The following is a 21,463-nucleotide window of genomic DNA, read 5'->3' as shown; positions in this document are numbered from 1 at the left end:
CTCCAGGTGAGGTCTGACCAGAGCAGAATACAGTGGTACTATTACTTCCCTTGATCTAGATGCTATACTCCTCTTGATGCAGCCCAGAATTGCATTGGCTTTTTGAGCTGCTGCATCACACTGCTGACTCATGTCAAGTTTGTGGTCTACCAAGACTCCTGGATCCTTTTCACATGTACTGCTCTCAAGCCAGGTGTCCCCCATCCTGTATTTGTGCCTTTCATTTTTAGATTGTCTCGTGAGATAGAGGGATGCCAACCAACCAGTCCCGTCCAGTGTCCACCCCCCCTTTTGTTCATTCACCAACCGCCCGGTACCTGGAAGAGCCTTTCGAAGCAGCCCTTCTTGACCGCTTCGCTGGGGAGAATGTAGGAGAGCTCTGTGTTGGTGTTGGAGATGAGCAGGCAGGATGCGACATACTTCTTGATGAACCGCGTGACTCGCGCTTCGGAGCAAGGGCTGGCGGGAGGCCGGCCGGGAGAGCTAAACAAAGGGTCTAAACAAAGAGGAGGTGGGGCGGGGAAGAAGGAGAAGAAAAAAAAGACGAATTATTCATTTGCTGCCACCTTATATTAGTTTACGACCAGGAACATTGACAAAAATACACATATGCATATCATCCTATATAATAAAGTCCAAGTGTCTCTGCGTCCAGTTGTCCCGTGTGTCCCTGGGTTACTGCGCATGTACACCAGGGACACAGGGATTGGGCAGCAGAAACTGGACGCACACATGCACACGCTCTCCCCCCCCCACCTACCGTTTCCCTGCGGCTGCCAACCGCCGCTCCTGGCTGGACTGAGCGTTGGCGGGGAGCGCGCATGTGTGTGCGTCCAGCAAGGACAGCTGGACGCAGCGCTTCTCCGAACCCCGGGATGTCCTGGCGCCCGTTATTGAACGGGCTGAATTACACTAGTAAGCACATAAAGACCTAAGAATAGCCTTGCGGATCTGGCCAGCGGCACATCGGGTCCAGCATCCTGTTTTCATGGTGGTCAAGCCGATTCTTCAATGGGAAAGGTCAAGGTCAAGGGACCCCTGACCATTAGGTCCAGTCGTGACCGACTCTGGGGTTGTGGCGCTCATCTCGCCTTATTGGCCGAGGGAGCCGGCGTACAGCTTCCAGGTCATGTGGCCGGCATGACAAAGCCGCTTCTGGCGAACCAGAGCAGCGCATGGAAACGCCGTTGACCTTCCCCTATTTATCTACTTGCATTTTGACGTGCTTTCGAACTGCTAGGTTGGCAGGAGCCGGGACCGAGCGACGGGAGCTCACCCCGTCGCCGGGATTCGAACCGCCGACCTTCTGATCAACAAGCCCTAGGCTCAGTGGTTTAACCCACAGCGCCACCCCGCCAGCAAAACATGAGCCCAAGAGCCCTCTCCCTCCCCGCTTGGGGTTTCCAGAAACGGGGATTCAGAAGCATTTATTGCCTCGGACCATGGAAGCAGAGCAGAGCCATTGCGGCTAGTAGACATTCATAGCCTTGCTCTCCTCCTCCAAGAATTCGTCCAATCCTCTTTTTAAGGCCATCCAAGTCGGTGGCCATTGCTGTCCCCTGCGGGAGGGAGTTCCGCAGTTTATAACGATGTGCCGCGTGAATAGGTACTTTCTTTTGACATGAATCGTGGAATCATAGAATCCTAGAGTTGGAAGAGACCCCGAGGGCCATCCAGTCCAACCCCCTGCCGAGCAGGAAACACCATCCAAGCATTCTTGACATATGGCTGTCAAGCCTCTGCTTCAAGACCTCCAAAGAAGGAGACTCCACCACACTCCTTGGTAGCAAATTCCACTGCCGAACAGCTCTGACTGTCAGGAAGTTCTTCCTAATCATAGAATCCTAGAGTTGGAAGAGACCCCGAGGGCCATCCAGTCCAACCCCCTGCCAAGCAGGAAACACCATCCAAGCATTCTGGACATATGCCTGTCAAGCCTCTGCTTAAAGACCTCCAAAGAAGGAGACTCCACCACACTCCTTGGTAGCAAATGCCACTGCCGAACAGCTCTGACTGTCAGGAAGTTCTTCCTAATGTTGAGGTGGAATCTTCTTTCTTGAAGTTTGAATCCATTGCTCCGTGTCCGCTTCTCTGGAGCAGCAGAAAACAACCTTTCTCCCTCCTCCATATGACATCCTTTCATGTATTTGAACATGGCTATCATATCACCCCTTAACCTTCTCTTCTCCAGGCTAAACATACCCAGCTCCCTAAGCCGTTCCTCATAAGGCATCATTTCCAGGCCTTTGACCATTTTGGTTGCCCTCTTCTGGACACGTTCCAGCTTGTCAGGATCCTTCTTGAACTGTGGTGCCCAGAACTGGACACAGTTCTATGATTCTATGATTCTAATAGTATAACCACCTAAACATTAGGAAGAACTTCCTGACAGTCAGAGCTGTTCGGCAGTGGAATTTGCTGCCAAGGAGTGTGGTGGAGTCTCCTTCTTTGGAGGTCTTTAAGCAGAGGCTTGACAGGCATATGTCAAGAATGCTTGGATGGTGTTTCCTGCTGGGCAGGGGGTTGGACTGGATGGCCCTTGGGGTCTCTTCCAACTCTAGGATTCTAGTCTGCGGTGGCTTTAAGTGGAAACTAGACGAAGATATGGAACAGGAATATGAGGCCTATCAACAACCACTAATGCAAGCCACTATATGGAACCTTCATGTATAATAATATTAGAATATAATATAATAATATTAATAATCTGATATAATATTAATAATCTAATATAATATTAATAATCTAATATAATATTAATAATATTAATAATCTAATATAATATCAATAATCTAATATAATATTAATAATCTGATTTAATATTAATAATATTAATAATCTGATATAATATCAATAATCTAATATAATATTAATAATCTGATATAATATTAATAATATTAATAATCTAATATAATATTAATAATCTGATATAATATTAATAATATTAATAATCTAATATAATATTAATAATCTAATATAATATTAATAATCTAATATAACATTAATAATATTAATAATCTAATATCAATAATCTAATATAATATCAATAATCTAATATAATATTAATAATCTAATATAACATTAATAATATTAATAATCTAATATAATAATAATCTAATATAATATTAATAATAATAATCTAATATAATATTAATAATCTAATATAATATTAATAATCTGATTTAATATTAATAATATTAATAATCTAATATAATATTAATAATCTGATTTAATATTAATAATATTAATAATCTAATATAATATTAATAATCTAATATAACATTAATAATATTAATAATCTGATATCAATAATCTAATATAATATGAATAATCTAATATAATATTAATAATATTAAAATCTAATATCAATAATCTAATATAATATTAATAATCTGATATAATATTAATAATATTAAAAATCTAATATAATATTAATAATCTAATATAATATTAATAATATTAATCTAATATAATATTAATAATAATATAACATTAATAATCTAATATAATATTAATAATATTAATCATCTAATATAATAATATTAGAAACTGAGCACCAACAAACAAGGGTGGCCAGAGTCAAATGGCTCTTTAAACAGAGAGCAGTCGTCTGCTCCTGCCAGGAGAGCCTCATCCTGCTTGCTGCAGCAAGGGCTTCGGAGAGAGCGGCTGGAGCCACTGACCGGCATTGGCTCGGGTGTCCGACTGCTTCTTGACGACGGTAAGCTTGTAGCCGTCCCCGTAGGTGCTCTTCAGAAAGAGGGGGGACCCGCAGCACTTCAGCCTCCCATTGGAGATGATGGCGATGCGGTCGCCCAAGAGGTCGGCCTCATCCATGTGGTGCGTGGAGAGGAGGATAGTCCTTCCTGCGGGGAAAGGGTCAGGGTTAGGTCAAGGCAACGATCGGCGATCGGCAGGTGAAGATGATGGAGTTTATGGAACTGGCTGAGATGACCGGGGAGGAGAAGCGATGGAAGAAGAATGGAAAGATTTTAAATTATATCTTAAAAAAAACATGCTAAAGTAACATACAGTGGAACCTCGGTTTGCGAACACCTCGGTTTACGAATTTTCGGTTTACGAACGCCGCGGACCGTCTGGAACGGATTAATCCACTTCCCATTGCTTTCAATGGGAAAGTCTGCTTCAGTTTATGAACGCTTCGGTTTAAGTACTCCGCGGACCCGTCTGGAACGGATGCACTTTAAATTTTAATATTGTATTTTAATCTGTATTTTAATTAATTGTTTTTATGTTTTATTGTGGTTCTGTTGGTGTCAGCCGCCCTGAGCCCGGTTTTTGACTGGGGAGGGCGGGGTATAAATAAATTTTTATTATTATTATTATTATTATTATTATTATTTATTATATTAATCCACTTTCCATTACTTTCAATGGGAAAGTCTGCTTCAGTTTATGAACGCTTCGGTTTAAATACTCCGCGGACCCATCTGGAACAGATTAATCCACTTCCCATTGCTTTCAATGGGAAAGTCTGCTTCAGTTTATGAACGCTTCGGTTTAAGTACTCCGCGGTCCGTCTGGAACGGATTAATTCACTTTCCATTACTTTCAATGGGAAAGTTCGCTTCAGTTTATGAACGCTTCGGTTTAAGTACTCCGCGGACCCGCCTGGAACGGATGAATCCACTTTCCATTACTTTCAATGGGAAAGTTCGCTTCAGTTTATGAACGCTTCGGTTTAAGTACTCCGCGGACCCGTGTGGAACGGATGAATCCACTTTCCATTACTTTCAATGGGAAAGTCTGCTTCAGTTTATGAACGCTTCGGTTTAAGTACTCCGCGGACCCGTCTGGAACGGATTAATCCACTTTCCATTACTTTCAATGGGAAAGTCTGCTTCAGTTTATGAACGCTTACTCTGCGGACCGTCTGGAACGGATTAATCCACTTTCCATTACTTTCAATGGGAAAGTCTGCTTCAGTTTATGAACGCTTACTCTGCGGACCGTCTGGAACGGATTAATCCACTTTCCATTACTTTCAATGGGAAAGTTCGCTTCAGTTTATGAACGCTTCGGTTTAAGTACTCCGCGGACCCGTCTGGAACGGATGAATCCACTTTCCATTACTTTCCATGGGAAAGTCTGCTTCAGTTTATGAACGCTTCAGTTTAAGTACTCCGCGAACCCGCCTGGAACGGATTAATCCACTTTCCATTACTTTCCATGGGAAAGTTCGCTTCGGTTTATGAACAGACGTCCGGAACCAATTGTGTTCATAAACCGAGCTACCACTGTATTAGAATAGAAATTTAAGTTGTAAATAAACTGTGGAAATTAATAAGATGTGAGATGATGGTTAAAAAAAATCAGATATAGAAGGTGATGAAAACGATATAGAATTTGCTAATTATAAATTTATTAAAGGACCACAGGGAGGGAAACCCGAGGGGGTCCCTCTAGACAATGTGAAGGGACTAAGGAATAACCGTTTTTCTCAAATTATAAGACACGTCTTATATTTATTTTTTCCTCCAAAAAAACACACTATGGCTTATTTCCAAGAAATGTCTTATTTTTTCCCTCCTCCTGCCGCGGCCGGCATTGCTGCTGCGCCTATTCCTATGTCTTATTTTCGGGGTATGGCTTATATTCCTTGAACGCTTAAAAAATCCTGCGATGGCTTATTTTATGGGTATGTCTTAAAATATGAGAAACAGGGAAGCGTTTTGATTTTATGTTTTTATTCTTTTTCTGTAGTGTTATTATCGTTGTGTTTTTTCTTTTCTTTTCTGCTCTTTTCTTTTTGTATTCTGAAAAACCTTAATAAAAAATATGATTAAGAAAAAAAAAAGGTAAAGGGGCTGCCCCAGAGGCACGAAGGACAGGGCGACAGCCCCCTCGCAAAAGGACACATTACTTAGAATCATAGAATCCTAGAGTTGGAAGAGACCCCAAGGGCCATCCAGTCCAACCCCCTGTCGAGCAGGAAACACCATCAAAGCATTCTTGACATATGCCTGTCAAGCCTCTGCTTAAAGACCTCCAAAGAAGGAGACTCCACCACCACACTCCTTGGCAGCAAATCCCACTGCCGAACAGCTCCGACTGTCAGGAAGTTCTTCCTAATGTTTAGGTGGAATCATAGAATCATAGATGTTTAGGTGGAATCATAGAATCATAGATCATAGAATCATAGAATCATAGAATCATAGATGGACTGGATGGCCCTTGTGGTCTCTTCCAACTCTATGATTCTATGATTCTATGATTCATAGAGAATCATAGAGTCATAGAGTGGGAAGAGACCACAAGGGCCATCCAGTCCAACCCCCTGCCAAGCAGGAAACACCATCCAAGCATTCTTGACATATGCCTGTCAAGCCTCTGCTTGAAGACCTCCAAAGAAGGAGGAGACTCCACCACACTCCTTGGCAGCCAATCCCACTGCCGAACAGCTCTTACTGTCAGGAAGTTCTTCCTAATGTTGAGGTGGAATCTTCTTTCTTGAAGTTTGAATCCATTGCTCCGTGTCCGCTTCTCTGGAGCAGCAGAAAACAACCTTTCTCCCTCCTCCATATGACCTCCTTTCATATATTTGAACATGGCTATCATATCACCCCTTAACCTTCTCTTCTCCAGGCTAAACATACCCAGCTCCCTAAGCCGTTCCTCATAAGGCATCGTTTCCAGGCCTTGGACCATTTTGGTTGCCCTCCTCTGGACACCTTCCAGCTGGTCAGTATCCTTCTTGAACTGTGGTGCCCAGAACTGGACCCAGTACTCCAGGTGAGGTCTGACCAGAGCAGAATCCAGTGGTCCTATTACTTCCCTAGATCTAGATGCTATACTCCTATTGATGCAGCCCAGAATTGCATTGGCTTTTTGAGCTGCTGCATCACACTGTTGACTCATGTCAAGTTTGTGATCTACCAAGACTCCTGGATCCTTTTCACATGTACTGCTCTCAAGCCAGGTGTCCCCCATCCTGTATTTGTGCCTTTCATTTTTTTTTTTTGCCCTTACATTTCTCCTTGTTCAAATTCATCTTGTTTGCTTTGGCCCAGTTGTCTAATCTGTTCAGGTCATTCTGAAGTGTGATCCTGTCCTCTGGGGTGTTAGCCACCCCTCCCAATTTGGTGTCGTCTGCAAACTTGCTCAGGATGCCCTCAAGCCCATCATCCAAGTCATTGATCAAGATGTTGAACAAGACTGGGCCCAAGACAGAACCCTGTGGCTCTTCCCACTAGTCACTACTCTCCAGGATGAGGAGGAGCCATTGATGAGCCCCCTTTGGGTTCGGTCAGTAATCCAGTTACAAATCCACTGAATGGTAGCATTGTCTAGCCCACATTTTACCAGCTTCTTTACAAGAATATCATGGGGCACCTTCTCAAAGGCCTTGACCCCAATGTTCTGGAGGGAGAGAGATAAATCTTCTGCTTCATGCATTCACCTCCCCTGGAGGTTTTTAAGCCGACGCTGGACGGCCATCTGTTTGAGCCGAGAGTCCTAAATGGCAAGCGGGTTGGACTAGATGACCCTCGGGGTCCCTTCCAACTCTAAGATTGGATTTCTGTATTTTAGAATTTCTTTTTTTATATATATATAAATATTTTTTTTATTAGAGTTTTTCAAAGTACAAAGCGCAAAAAGGGAAAAAAAGAGAATACAACAATAATAACTGTTCCCTCCCAATAACACTACAAAGGAAAAACACACAAAAACACAAAGGCAAATTATACTTATTCCTTATTCCCTTCACATTGTCTGTAGGGACCCACTCGGGTCTCCCTGCCTGTGGTCCTTCTAGAATTTCTGTTTTTTTGGAAGCCGCCCAGAGTGGCCGGGGGAAGCCGCCCCGATGGGCGGGGTATAAATCATAAATAATAATAATAATAATAATTAATAATTATTAATAATAATTAATAATAATTATATAATAATAATAATTATTATTATTATATAAGATTCTTTTTTTAAAAAAAATTTTTTATTAGTTTTCGCATACCACATATTCCATTATCAGACATTTGGGCTCATTACATTCATTATCGTTACAAATTCTCTAGAATTCTCAAAGAAAAACGCAACTTAGTATAATAACAACAACTCTTAAAGTTCAAACAAAAATTTCCACACTACTTTCTTCTGCTGTTTTTATATTCATATGTCTGGTTGCACGGTATAACATTCCTTATAGTTTCAGTCAATTTTCAACATTCTTCGTCTCGTTTTTAAACCTTCATCCTCTTCCTTCATCCTCTTTCTTTTTTCTTTCTTTTTTCTTTCTTTTTTCTTTTTTTTTCTTTTTTCTTTTTTCTTTCTTTTTTCTTTTTTCATCCTCTTTCTTTTTGTACTCACATTTTCTTGTTTAATCCTCTTTTTGTATATATATGTGTGTGTGTGTGCATTTGTTTAGTTATTTATTTATTTTTTACTATACATTGTACTGTATTTTCTACCTGTACGTCCAATGAAGCTTTTTAATTTGTTGTTGCGAGTTTGTTTCCTTCTGTGAGTAATTTCCTATTTAAGATGTTATTTTGTTTCAACTGTCTTATCTATATCTGCTATAAATTTCCCCCATTCTTTCCTGTACACCCCGCTGCCTCGCTGTCTTATTCTCGATGTTAGTTTTGCAATTTCCATATATCCCACCGTTTCCCTTCTCCAGTCTTCTACCGATGGAATTAACTCTTGTTTCCAGACCTGAGCTAGAATTACCCTCGCATATAGGAACCATTTAACATCATCCTTTGCAACATCTTCCCCCACCAACAGGAATGCCTCCGGCTTCTTTTTTTATTGTCTATTTCTTTTATTTATTTTATTGTCTATTTCTTTTATTTATTTTATTGTATATTTTTATTTATATATTTGTATATTTATATTTATATTTTTATTGTATATTTCTTTTATTTCTTTTATTGTATATTTTTATTTATATATTTGTATATTTATATTTATATTTTTATTGTATATTTCTTTTATTTCTTTTATTGTATATTTTTATTTATATATTTGTATATTTATATTTATATTTTTATTGTATATTTCTTTTATTTATTTTATTGTATATTTTTATTTATATATTTGTATATTTTTTATTTATATTTTTATTGTGTATTTCTTTTATTTATTTTATTGTATATTTTTATTTATATATTTGTATATTTATATTTATATTTATATTGTGTATTTCTTTTATTTATTTATTGTATATTTCTTTTTTTATTGTATATTTAAGAATCTTTTTGATCTCATTATATATATATATATCCTCCCAATATATTATATAAGATTCTATGGTCACAATCCTTATTGACCACAAAGGGGAACTGGTTTGTCCACCCGGAGGCTCGCATTCGCACTGTGCGTTCGAAGCGGCGCGAAGCTGCTTTGCACTGGGTTGCACAATTCCAGAGTGGCTGGGGGAACCCGGCCAGATGGGCGGGGTATAAATCATAAATTATTATTATTATTATTATTATTATTATTATTATTATTATTATTATTATTATTATTATTATTATTATTCCAGAAACACAAGGGAAGGCAAAAGGATTTAGGAATTGGAATACAGTGGAACCTCGGTTTATGAACACCTCGGTTTACGAATTTTCGGTTTACGAACGTCGTGGACCCCTCTGGAACGGATTAATTCACTTTCCATTACTTTCAATGGGAAAGTTCGCTTCAGTTTATGAACGCTTCAGTTTATGAACAGACTTCCGGAACCAATTACACCCATGATTCAGTTTATGAACACTTCAGTTTAAGTACTCCGCGGACCCGTCTGGAACGGATTAATCCACTTTCCATTACTTTCAATGGGAAAGTTTGCTTCAGTTTATGAACGCTTACTCGGCGGACCCGTCTGGAACGGATTAATCCACTTTCCATTACTTTCCATGGGAAAGTTTGCTTCAGTTTATGAACGCTTACTCCGCGGACCCGTCTGGAACGGATTAATCCACTTTCCATTACTTTCAATGGGAAAGTTTGCTTCAGTTTATGAACGCTTACTCCGCGGACCCGTCTGGAACGGATTAATCCACTTTCCATTACTTTCAATGGGAAAGTTCGCTTCAGTTTATGAACGCTTACTCCGCAGACCGTCTGGAACGGATTAATCCACTTTCCATTACTTTCCATGGGAAAGTTTGCTTCAGTTTATGAACGCTTACTCCGCGGACCGTCTGGAACGGATTAATCCACTTTCCATTACTTTCCATGGGAAAGTTTGCTTCAGTTTATGAACGCTTACTCCGCGGACCGTCTGGAACGGATTAATTCACTTTCCATTACTTTCCATGGGAAAGTTTGCTTCAGTTTATGAACGCTTCAGTTTAAGTACTCCGTGGACCCGTCTGGAACGGATTAATTCACTTTCCATTACTTTCAATGGGAAAGTTTGCTTCAGTTTATGAACGCTTCAGTTTAAGTACTCCGCGGACCCGTCTGGAACGGATTAACCCACTTTCCATTACTTTCCATGGGAAAGTTTGCTTCAGTTTATGAACGCTTACTCCGCGGACCCGTCTGGAACGGATTAATCCACTTTCCATTACTTTCAATGGGAAAGTTCGCTTCAGTTTATGAACGCTTACTCCGCGGACCCGTCTGGAACGGATTAATTCACTTTCCATTACTTTCAATGGGAAAGTTTGCTTCAGTTTATGAACGCTTACTCCGCGGACCGTCTGGAACGGATTAATTCACTTTCCATTACTTTCAATGGGAAAGTTTGCTTCAGTTTATGAACGCTTACTCTGCGGACCGTCTGGAACGGATTAATCCACTTTCCTTTACTTTCAATGGGAAAGTTTGCTTCAGTTTATGAACGCTTACTCCGCGGACCGTCTGGAACGGATTAATCCACTTTCCATTACTTTCAATGGGAAAGTTTGCTTCAGTTTATGAACGCTTACTCCGCGGACCGTCTGGAACGGATTAATTCACTTTCCATTACTTTCCATGGGAAAGTTTGCTTCAGTTTATGAACGCTTCAGTTTAAGTACTCCGTGGACCCGTCTGGAACGGATTAATTCACTTTCCATTACTTTCAATGGGAAAGTTTGCTTCAGTTTATGAACGCTTCAGTTTAAGTACTCCGCGGACCCGTCTGGAATGGATTAACCCACTTTCCATTACTTTCAATGGGAAAGTTTGCTTCAGTTTATGAACGCTTACTCCGCGGACCCGTCTGGAACGGATTAATCCACTTTCCATTACTTTCAATGGGAAAGTTTGCTTCAGTTTATGAACGCTTACTCCGCGGACCCGTCTGGAACGGATTAATCCACTTTCCATTACTTTCAATGGGAAAGTTCGCTTCAGTTTATGAACGCTTACTCCGCAGACCGTCTGGAACGGATTAATCCACTTTCCATTACTTTCAATGGGAAAGTTTGCTTCAGTTTATGAACGCTTACTCCGCGGACCCGTCTGGAACGGATTAATCCACTTTCCATTACTTTCAATGGGAAAGTTTGCTTCAGTTTATGAACGCTTACTCCGCGGACCCGTCTGGAACGGATTAATCCACTTTCCATTACTTTCAATGGGAAAGTTCGCTTCAGTTTATGAACGCTTACTCCGCAGACCGTCTGGAACGGATTAATCCACTTTCCATTACTTTCCATGGGAAAGTTTGCTTCAGTTTATGAACGCTTACTCCGCGGACCCGTCTGGAACGGATTAATCCACTTTCCATTACTTTTAATGGGAAAGTTTGCTTCAGTTTATGAACGCTTACTCCGCGGACCGTCTGGAACGGATTAATTCACTTTCCATTACTTTCCATGGGAAAGTTCGCTTCAGTTTATGAACGCTTCGGTTTATGAACAGACTTCCGGAACCATAGAATCATAGAATCATAGAATCATAGAGTTGGAAGAGACCACAAGGGCCATCCAGTCCAACCCCCTGCCAAGCAGGAAACACCATCAAAGCATTCCTGACAGATGGCTGTCAAGCCTCTGCTTAAAGACCTCCAAAGAAGGAGACTCCACCACACTCCTTGGCAGCAAATCCCACTGCCGAACAGCTCTCACTGTCAGGAAGTTCTTCCTCATGTTGAGGTGGAATTTTCTTTCTTGTAGTTTGATAATTGTGTTCATAAACCGAGCTCAGTATGAGCATGAGACTCTTAATCTCAGGGTCCTGGGTTCGGGTCCCACGTTGGGCAAAAGATTTCTCCGCTGAAGGCGGTTGGACTATTAGAAAAAAACCGTTCCTTTTTCCCCCAGAGTGAGGCCACGCCCAGGATCTCGCCGACCTTGCTTGTATTTGAGGATGAGGTCCCAAATCGCTCTCCGCGCGTAGGGGTCCACGCCGGCAGTGGGCTCGTCCAAGATGACGGCCCGGGACCCCCCGACAAAGGCGATGGCCACCGACAGCTTCCTCTTCATGCCCCCCGACAGCGTCTGCACCAGGCAGTGGCACTTGTGGGTCAGCTCCAGGTCTTCGATCATCCTGCAGGAACACAACGACATTGGGGTTTTTAGCCTTCCAAAGGTGGGCCGAGTCCGACCCTCGAGCTTTGCGGGCTCCTCCCCAAGTGGGACCCTGTAAACCAGGCACCCCCAAACTTCGGCCCTCCAGATGTTTTGGACTACGATTCCCGACCACTGGTCCTGTTAGCTAGGGATCCTGGGAGTTGTAGGCCAGGCATCCCCAAACTTCGGCCCTCCAGATGTTTTGGACTACGATTCCCGACCACTGGTCCTGTTAGCTAGGGATCCTGGGAGTTGTAGGCCAGGCATCCCCAAACTTCGGCCCTCCAGATGTTTTGGACTACAATTCCCATCATCTCTGACCACTGGTCCTGTTAGCTAGGGATCATGGGAGTCGTAGTCCCAAAACATCTGGAGTCACACTGGTTGGGAAACACTGCCCTAGGCCAGGCACCCCCAAACTTCAGCCCTCCAGATGTTTTGGACTACAATTCCCATCTTCCCTGAGACCGCCGGTCCTGTTAGCTAGGGATCATGGGAGTTGTAGGCCAACAACATCTGGAGGGCCGCAGTTTGGGGAGGCCTGGATTAAATGGAGACAGGGAGAGAGACCCGCCGAGCTCCGTGGGAGAAATGGCGGGATGCAAGCGCAATAAACCAGGCACCCCCAAACTTCGGCCCTCCAGATGTTTTGGACTACGATTCCCATCATCCCCGACCGCCGGTCCTGTTAGCTAGGGATCATGGGAGTTGTAGGGCAAAGCATCTGGAGGGCCGCAGTTTGGGGATGCCTGATGTAGAACTTGAGCTGGCAAGATCCAACCCAGGCATCCCCAAACTTCGGCCCTCCAGATGTTTTGGACTACGATTCCCAACATCCCCGACCGCTGGTCCTGTTAGCTAGGGATCATGGGAGTTGTAGTCCCAAAACATCTGGAGGCACACCGGTTGGGAAACACTGCCCTAGGCCAGGCATCCCCAAACTTTGGCCCTCCAGATGTTTTGGACTACAATTCCCATCTTTCCCGACCACTGGTCCTGTTAGCTAGGGATCATGGGAGTTGTAGGCCAAAACATCTGGAGGGCCGCAGTTTGGGGATGCCTGCTGTAAACAGTGAAGGGATGAGAGGGTAGCATTCCCTTGAAAAGGTCAAGGTCAAGGGACCCCTGACCATGAGTTCCAGTCGTGACCGACTCTGGGGTTGCGCGCTCATCTCGCATTATTGGCCGAGGGAGCCGGCGCCCAGGTCTGCCTCCTCGGTAATGACATGTCCCATGCCAGGCCTCCCCAAACTGCAGCCCTCCAGATGTTTTGGACTACAATTCCCATCATCCCCGAGACCGCCGGTCCCGTTAGCTAGGGATCATGGGAGCTGTAGGCCAAAACATCTGGAGGGCCGCAAGTTTGGGGAGGCCTGTTCTATTCCAAAGCTTTAATTCCAGGCACCCCCGAACTGCGGCCCTCCAGATGTTGTTGGCCTACAACTCCCATGATCCCTAGCTAACAGGACCAGCGGTCGGGGAAGATGGGAATTGTAGTCCAAAACATCTGGAGGGCTGAAGTTTGGGGGTGCCTGGCCTAGGGCAGTGTTTCCCAACCAGTGTGACTCCAGATGTTTTGGGACTACGACTCCCATGATCCCTAGCTAACAGGACCAGTGGTCGGGGATGATGGGAATCGTAGTCCAAAACATCTGGAGGGCCGAAGTTTGGGGACGCCTGGTTTATTGCGCTTGCATCCTGCCATTTCCCCCACGGAGCTCGGCGGGTCTCTCTCCCTGTCTCCATTTAATCCAGGCATCCCCAAACTGCAGCCCTCCAGATGTTGTTGGCCTACAACTCCCATGATCCCTAGCTAACAGGACCAGTGGTCAGAGATGATGGGAATTGTAGTCCAAAACATCTGGAGGGCCGAAGTTTGGGGATGCCTGGTTTATTGCGCTTGCATCCCGCCATTTCCCCCACGGAGCTCGGCGGGTCTCTCTCCCTGTCTCCATTTAATCCAGGCATCCCCAAACTGCAGCCCTCCAGATGTTTTGGCCTACAACTCCCATGATCCCTAGCTAACAGGACCGGCGGTCTCGGGGAAGATGGGAATTGTAGTCCAAAACATCTGGAGGGCTGAAGTTTGGGGGTGCCTGGCCTAGGGCAGTGTTTCCCAACCAGTGTGACTCCAGATGTTTTGGGACTACGACTCCCATGATCCCTAGCTAACAGGACCGGCGGTCTCGGGGATAATGGGAATTGTAGTCCAAAACATCTGGAGGGCCGAAGTTTGGGGATGCCTGATTTATTGTGCTTGCATCCCGCCATTTCCCCCACGGAGCTCGGCGGGGCTCTCTCCCTGTCTCCATTTAATCCAGGCATCCCCAAACTGCAGCCCTCCAGATGTTTTGGCCTACAACTCCCATGATCCCTAGCTAACAGGACCAGCGGTCGGGGAAGATGGGAATTGTAGTCCAAAACATCTGGAGGGCTGAAGTTTGGGGGTGCCTGGCCTAGGGCAGTGTTTCCCAACCAGTGTGACTCCAGATGTTTTGGGACTACGACTCCCATGATCCCTAGCTAACAGGACCGGCGGTCTCGGGGAAGATGGGAATTGTAGTCCAAAACATCTGGAGGGCTGAAGTTTGGGGATGCCTGGCCTACAACCAGTGGTCGGGGATGATGGGAATTGTAGTCCAAAACATCTGGAGGGCCGAAGTTTGGGGATGCCTGGCCTACAACTCCCATGATCCCTAGCTAACAGGACCAGTGGTCAGAGATGATGGGAATTGTAGTCCAAAACATCTGGAGGGCCGAAGCTTGGGGATGCCTGTTCTATTTTTTTAAAAAATACATTTTATTCCATTTTCCAAATTCAACAAATTAACAAAACCAATCTTTTACACAAAATCTTATATTCACATCTTTTACCTTGCTCCGCCGAGCTATGACTTCCCCCCCTCCCTTCATGCGGGTTTCTTATTAATTCCCTTTTTTGCAGTTCCTTTTTTTGTCATATCGGTCAATTCGTAAGGTTTATTTTAATCCTGCGAGAGTTTTTAACCATCTCCAGTTTTTCTCCATATAGTCCACATATTTACTCCGGTCCTTTTGAAACCTTGTCTCCCCCTGGTCACGAATCTTGCATGTCAATCTAGCGAGTTCAGCATAGTCCCTCATTTTTGTCTGCCACTCCAGAATTGTAGGTAATTCCTGTAATTTCCATTTTTGGGCTAACAAAGTCCTAGCCGCGGTTGTTGCGTACAAAAACAGTGTTTGATCTTCTTTTCTAATCTCTCCTCCCATTATTCCTAACAAAAATGCTTCTGGTTTTTTTTTTGGAAAAGTATATCTAAACATCTTTTTCAATTCGTTATATAAACTTTCCCAAAAATCTTTTAACTTTTTCGCATGTCCACCACATATGATAAAATTCTTTCTCTTTACATTTCCAGCAACTTTTGTCACTCATTCTATACATTTTAGCTAATTTAACTGGAGTTCAATACCATCTGTGCATCATCTTATAGACATTTTCTTTCAAGGCAGTACATGCTGTAAATCTTAAAGTTTGATTCCATAATTTCAACCACGCATCATATTCAATATGATGCCCCAAATCTTTTGCCCATTTAATCATCACTTCTTTTGTCAACTCCTCTTTTGTATACCACTCCAACAACAAATCATACATCTTTGCCAAAAGCTTTGTTTTGCCTTCTAGCACTTCTATTTGAAATTTGGATCTTTTATCCTCAAAACCTATTTTTCTATCTTCTTTAAGCACATCATTTATTTGATGGTATTCTATCCATCCTGTTAATGTCCTCAAAAGGTTTTAAACTCCATCCTTTTTCAGTTTTCGTCAAGATTTCTTCATACGTGGCCCGCCTCTTCTCCATATTTACTTTCTTAACTGTTAATACCTCTGCTGGTATTAACAGTTTAAAAAAAGAAAAAAAAGAATCGCATTGGCTTTTTAAGCTGCTGCATCACACTCTTGACCCATGTCAAGTTGGTGGTCTACCAAGACTCCTAGGTCGGAGAAGAAGGTCCTAGCTCCTAAGCAAGCGGCAATGTTTTTGGATACAGCCCTTCTCATTAGACCACCCAAGAATCATAGAGTTGGAAGAGACCCCGAGGGCCATCCAGTCCAACCCCCTGCCAAGCAGGAAACACCATCAAAGCATTCCTGACAGATGGCTGTCAAGCCTCTGCTTAAAGACCTCCAAAGAAGGAGACTCCGCCACACTCCTTGGCAGCAAATTCCACTGCCGAACAGCTCTTACTGTCAGGAAGTTCTTCCTACTCATAGAAGCATAGAGTTGGAAGAGACCCCAAGGGCCATCCAGTCCAACCCCCTGCCGAGCAGGAAACACCATCCAAGCATTCCTGACAGATGGCTGTCGAGCCTCTGCTTCAAGACCTCCAAAGAAGGAGACTCCACCACACTCCTTGGCAGCAAATCCCACTGCCGAACAGCTCTGACTGTCAGGAAGTTCTTCCTAATGTTTAGGTGGTTATACTATTAGAATAATAGAATCCTAGAGTTGGAAGAGACCCCAAGGTAACGAACATATCCATCACTTAAAATATAAAAGATAAAACGCTGAAAAAAGGGGAAAAAAACTTAAAAAAGGGAAAAAGAAATCTAATAGAATCATAGAATCATAGAGTTGGAAGGGACCCCAAGGGCCATCCAGTCCAACCCCCTGCCGAGCAGGAAACACCATCCAAGCATTCCTGACAGATGGTTGTCGAGCCTCTGCTTCAAGACCTCCAAAGAAGGAGACTCCACCACACTCCTTGGCAGCAAATCCCACTGCCGAACAGCTCTGACTGTCAGGAAGTTCTTCCTAATGTTTAGGTGGTTATACTATTAGAATAATAGAATCCTAGAGTTGGAAGAGACCCCAAGGTAATGAACATATCCATCACTTAAAATATAAAAGATATGACGCTGAAAAAAGGGGAAAAAAACTTTAAAAAGGGAAAAAGAAATCTAATAGAATCATAGAATCATAGAGTTGGAAGGGACCCCAAGGGCCATCCAGTCCAACCCCCTGCCGAGCAGGAAACACCATCCAAGCATTCCTGACAGATGGCTGTCGAGCCTCTGCTTCAAGACCTCCAAAGAAGGAGACTCCACCACACTCCTTGGCAGCAAATCCCACTGCCGAACAGCTCTTACTGTCAGTATATTACATATAATATACTGCCTAGCATTATTATCATTTTTCACCGAATGTGCATCTGTTAATTGCTCTAAAATGTGACAGCGGTCTGGTGCGGAGGAGAGGGGTGGGCCGAGCCTGCCTTACTTGTCCATCTCCTTGCGTATCTCCTCTTCCGCCATGCCCTTGAGCTGCGAGTAGAACCACAGGTGCTCCTCCACGGTCAGCTTGTCGAAGAGGACGTTGTGCTGTGGGCACATGCCCAAGTTCTTCCGGATCTGGTCCATCTCCGTCCGGATGTCGTGGCCGTAAATGGTAGCGGAGCCAGAGGTTGGAGGGAAGAGGCCGGTCAGGATGGACCTGAGAGAGAAAAGGAGGGACAAACGTCGTCATCAAGCTCCTGCCCATCAACACATATAGAATCGTAGAGTTGGAAGAGACCCCGAGGGTCATCCAGTCCAACCCCCCTGCCAAGCAGGAAACGCCATCAAAGCATTCTTGACATATGGCTGTCAAGCCTCTGCTTTAAGACCTCCAAAGAAGGAGACTCCACCACACTCCTTGGCAGCAAATCCCACTGCCGAACAGCTCTGACTGTCAGGAAGTTCATGGAATCATAGAATCCTAGAGTTGGAAGAGACCCCAAGGGCCATCCAGTCCAACCCCCCCCTGCCAAGCAGGAAACACCATCCAAGCATTCTGGACATATGCCTGTCAGGCCTCTGCTTAAAGACCTCCAAAGAAGGAGACTCCACCACACTCCTTGGCAGCAAATCCCACTGCCGAACAGCTCTGACTGTCAGGAAGTTCATAGAATCCTAGAGTTGGAAGAGACCCCGAGGGCCATCCAGTCCAACCCCCTGCCGAGCAGGAAACACCATCCAAGCATTCTTGACATATGGGTGTCAAGCCTCTGCTTAAAGACCTCCAAAGAAGGAGACTCCACCACACTCCTTGGCAGCAAATTCCACTGCCGAACAGCTCCTACTGTCAGGAGTTGGTCATGACTGGACCTAATGGTAAGGGGTCCCTTTACCTTTCCCTTAAATTCCCATGTTAACCGGCATCCCTGCACGTCAGGCTGGAGTTAGAATCATAGAATCCTAGAGTTGGAAGAGACCCCAAGGGCCATCCAGTCCAACCCCCTGCCAAGCAGGAAACACCATCCAAGCATTCTTGACATATGCCTGTTAAGCCTCTGCTTAAACACCTCCCAAAGAAGGAGACTCCACCACACTCCTTGGCAGCAAATCCCACTGCCGAACAGCTCTTACTGTCAGGAAGTTCTTCCTAATGTTGAGGTGGAATCTTCTTTCTTGTAGTTTTAATCCATTGCTCCGTGTCCGCTTCTCTGGAGCAGGAGAAAACCATCTTTCTCCCTCCTCCATATGACACCCTTTCATATATTTTTGCACATGGCTATCATATCATCATTCCATAACGTTTTAATGTATGTAATGCATTTTAACTATCGCTTTTAACCATTTTGTTTTTATCGCCTTTTAAAAAAGGTTCTCCAGCTGCCTTAAATCCCAATGCGCGACATGAACACATTGGATCATTACAACAGCCAACAATTTAAGGTGCAACTTTTTGCTGCCCGACCAAACCTAACATGCAGCCAAACGCTGCGCCAAGCTCTGGTTTCGAGAACTGCAACTTCCCCCCCCCCCCAGGTACCTCCTCCCCACCCGCTCCTGACAGTAAGAGCTGTTCGGCAGTGGGATTTGCTGCCAAGGAGTGTGGTGGAGTCTCCTTCTTTGGAGGTCTTTAAGCAGAGGCTTGGCAGCCATCTGTCAGGAATGCTTTGATGGTGTTTCCTGCTTGGCAGGGGGTTGGACTGGATGGCCCTTGGGGTCTCTTCCAACTCTATGATTCTAATAGTATAACCACCTAAACATTAGGAAGAACTTCCTGACAGTCAGAGCTGTTCGGCAGTGGGATTTGCTGCCAAGGAGTGTGGTGGAGTCTCCTTCTTTGGAGGTCTTTAAGCAGAGGCTTGACAGGCATATGTCAAGAATGCTTTGATGGTGTTTCCTGCTTGGCAGGGGGTTGGACTGGATGGCCCTTGGGGTCTCTTCCAACTCTAGGATTCTATGATTCTATGAACTTCCTGACAGTCAGAGCTGTTCAGCAGTGGGATTTGCTGCCAAGTATGTGGTGGAGTCTCCTTCTTTGGAGGTCTTTAAGCAGAGCCTTGACAGCCATCTGTCAGGAATGCTTTGATGGTGTTTCCTGCTTGGCAGGGGGTTGGACTGGATGGCCCTTGGGGTCTCTTCCAACTCTAGGATTCTATGATTAGGAAGAACTTCCTGACAGTAAGAGCTGTTCAGCAGTGGGATTTGCTGCCAAGTATGTGGTGGAGTCTCCTTCTTTGGAGGTCTTTAAGCAGAGGCTTGGCAGCCATCTGTCAGGAATGCTTTGATGGTGTTTCCTGCTTGGCAGGGGGTTGGACTGGATGGCCCTTGGGGTCTCTTCCAACTCTAGGATTCTATGCTGAATAATAATCCCATACCTCTTCGAGGTTAATTTTGGCAGCAAATCCCACTGCCGAACAGCTCTTACTGTCAGGAAGTTTCCTCGCTCACTGGCAGAATCTGCCCCGATTTAGCAAGGGATCGGATGGACTCGCCGCCCCCCCTCCCCGCCTCTGCCACCCTACCGTTTTGTGATTTTTGGTGCCCGCCAAAACCCAAAGCCGACTCACTCACATGGTCGTGGTCTTGCCAGCTCCGTTGTGGCCGAGGAAAGAGACCACCTGGTTCTCGTAGAGGTAAAGGCTCAGCTTGTTCAAAGCCAACTTCTTGTCCGTCTTGTAGATCTTGGTCAGCTTGTCCACACAAACCACCAGTGGAAGGTGGGTGGGCTCCTCCTCGATCCCACGAGTCTCGTCTGTATGAAAAGCCAAAACTTTGGTGTGTGCGCTGGTTACTAGCCAACATAATAATAATAATAATAATAATAATAATAATAATAATAATAATAATAATTTTTTATTTATACCCCGCCCTGCCCAGTCAAAAACCGGGCTCAGGGCGGCTGACGCCAACACCAGAATTACAATAAAACATAAAAATAATTCATGAAAATACAGATTAAAATACAGTCTTAAAATTTAAAGGGCAGCCTCATAGAATCGTAGAGTTGGAAGAGACCACGAGGGTCATCCAGTCCAACCCCCTGCCAAGCAGGAGACACTATCAAAGCATTCTTGACGTATGCCTGTCGAGCCTCTGCTCAAAGACCTCCAAAGAAGGAGACTCCACCACACTCCTTGGCAGCAAATTCCACTGCCGAACAGCTCTTACTGTCAGGAAGTACTTCCTAATCATAGAATCCTAGAGTTGGAAGAGACCACAAGGGCCATCCAGTCCAACCCCCTGCCAAGCAGGAAACACCATCAAAGCATTCTTGACATATGCCTGTCAAGCCTCTGCTTAAAGACCTCCAAAGGAGGAGACTCCACCACACTCCTTGGCAGCAAATTCCACTGCCGAACAGCTCTTACTGTCAGGAAGTTCTTCCTAATGTTTAGGTGGTTATACTATTAGAATCATAGAATCATAGAGTTGGAAGAGACCACAAGGGCCATCCAGTCCAACCCCCTGCCAAGCAGGAAACACCATCAAAGCATTATTGACATATGCCTGTCAAGCCTCTGCTTAAAGACCGCCAAAGAAGGAGACTCCACCACACTCCTTGGCATCCAAACATCGCATTATACTTAATTACTTAGGTATAAATTGTACTAAATTCTGTGTAATTAATAAAATTATGCCTTATGCAATATTATACATTGTACTTGTACACCATAAATGCTAAAAATATGCTTTTATGCCTTACACTAAACCTCTATTTTAGTAATTAGTAATTAATTGA

The 21,463-nt window shown here is 44.2% G+C and overlaps 1 protein-coding gene across 4 annotated transcripts in view; it reads right to left on the bottom strand.

The window, feature by feature from the left end:
• Nucleotides 1-21,463, bottom strand: part of ABCA2 (ATP binding cassette subfamily A member 2) — a 234,059-nt gene that overhangs the window by 62,922 nt on the left and 149,674 nt on the right. For all 4 annotated transcript variants that reach the window (XM_088665386.1, XM_088665387.1, XM_088665389.1 and 1 more), the window contains 5 exons: nt 20,296-20,476; nt 17,732-17,944; nt 12,248-12,444; nt 3,684-3,866; nt 318-496 (listed from right to left, as the gene is read on the bottom strand). In XM_088665386.1, the coding sequence (XP_088521512.1) occupies nt 318-496; nt 3,684-3,866; nt 12,248-12,444; nt 17,732-17,944; nt 20,296-20,476 (953 nt within the window). The remainder of the gene's footprint in view (nt 1-317; nt 497-3,683; nt 3,867-12,247; nt 12,445-17,731; nt 17,945-20,295; nt 20,477-21,463) is intronic.

This window comes from Zootoca vivipara, chromosome Z2 (assembly GCF_965207765.1).
Source record: "Zootoca vivipara chromosome Z2, rZooViv2.hap1.1, whole genome shotgun sequence".
Taxonomy (NCBI): Eukaryota; Metazoa; Chordata; class Lepidosauria; order Squamata; family Lacertidae; genus Zootoca; species Zootoca vivipara.
The sequence above is the reverse complement of the archived record's forward strand: the minus strand, read 5'-3'. Positions and strand labels throughout refer to the sequence as shown.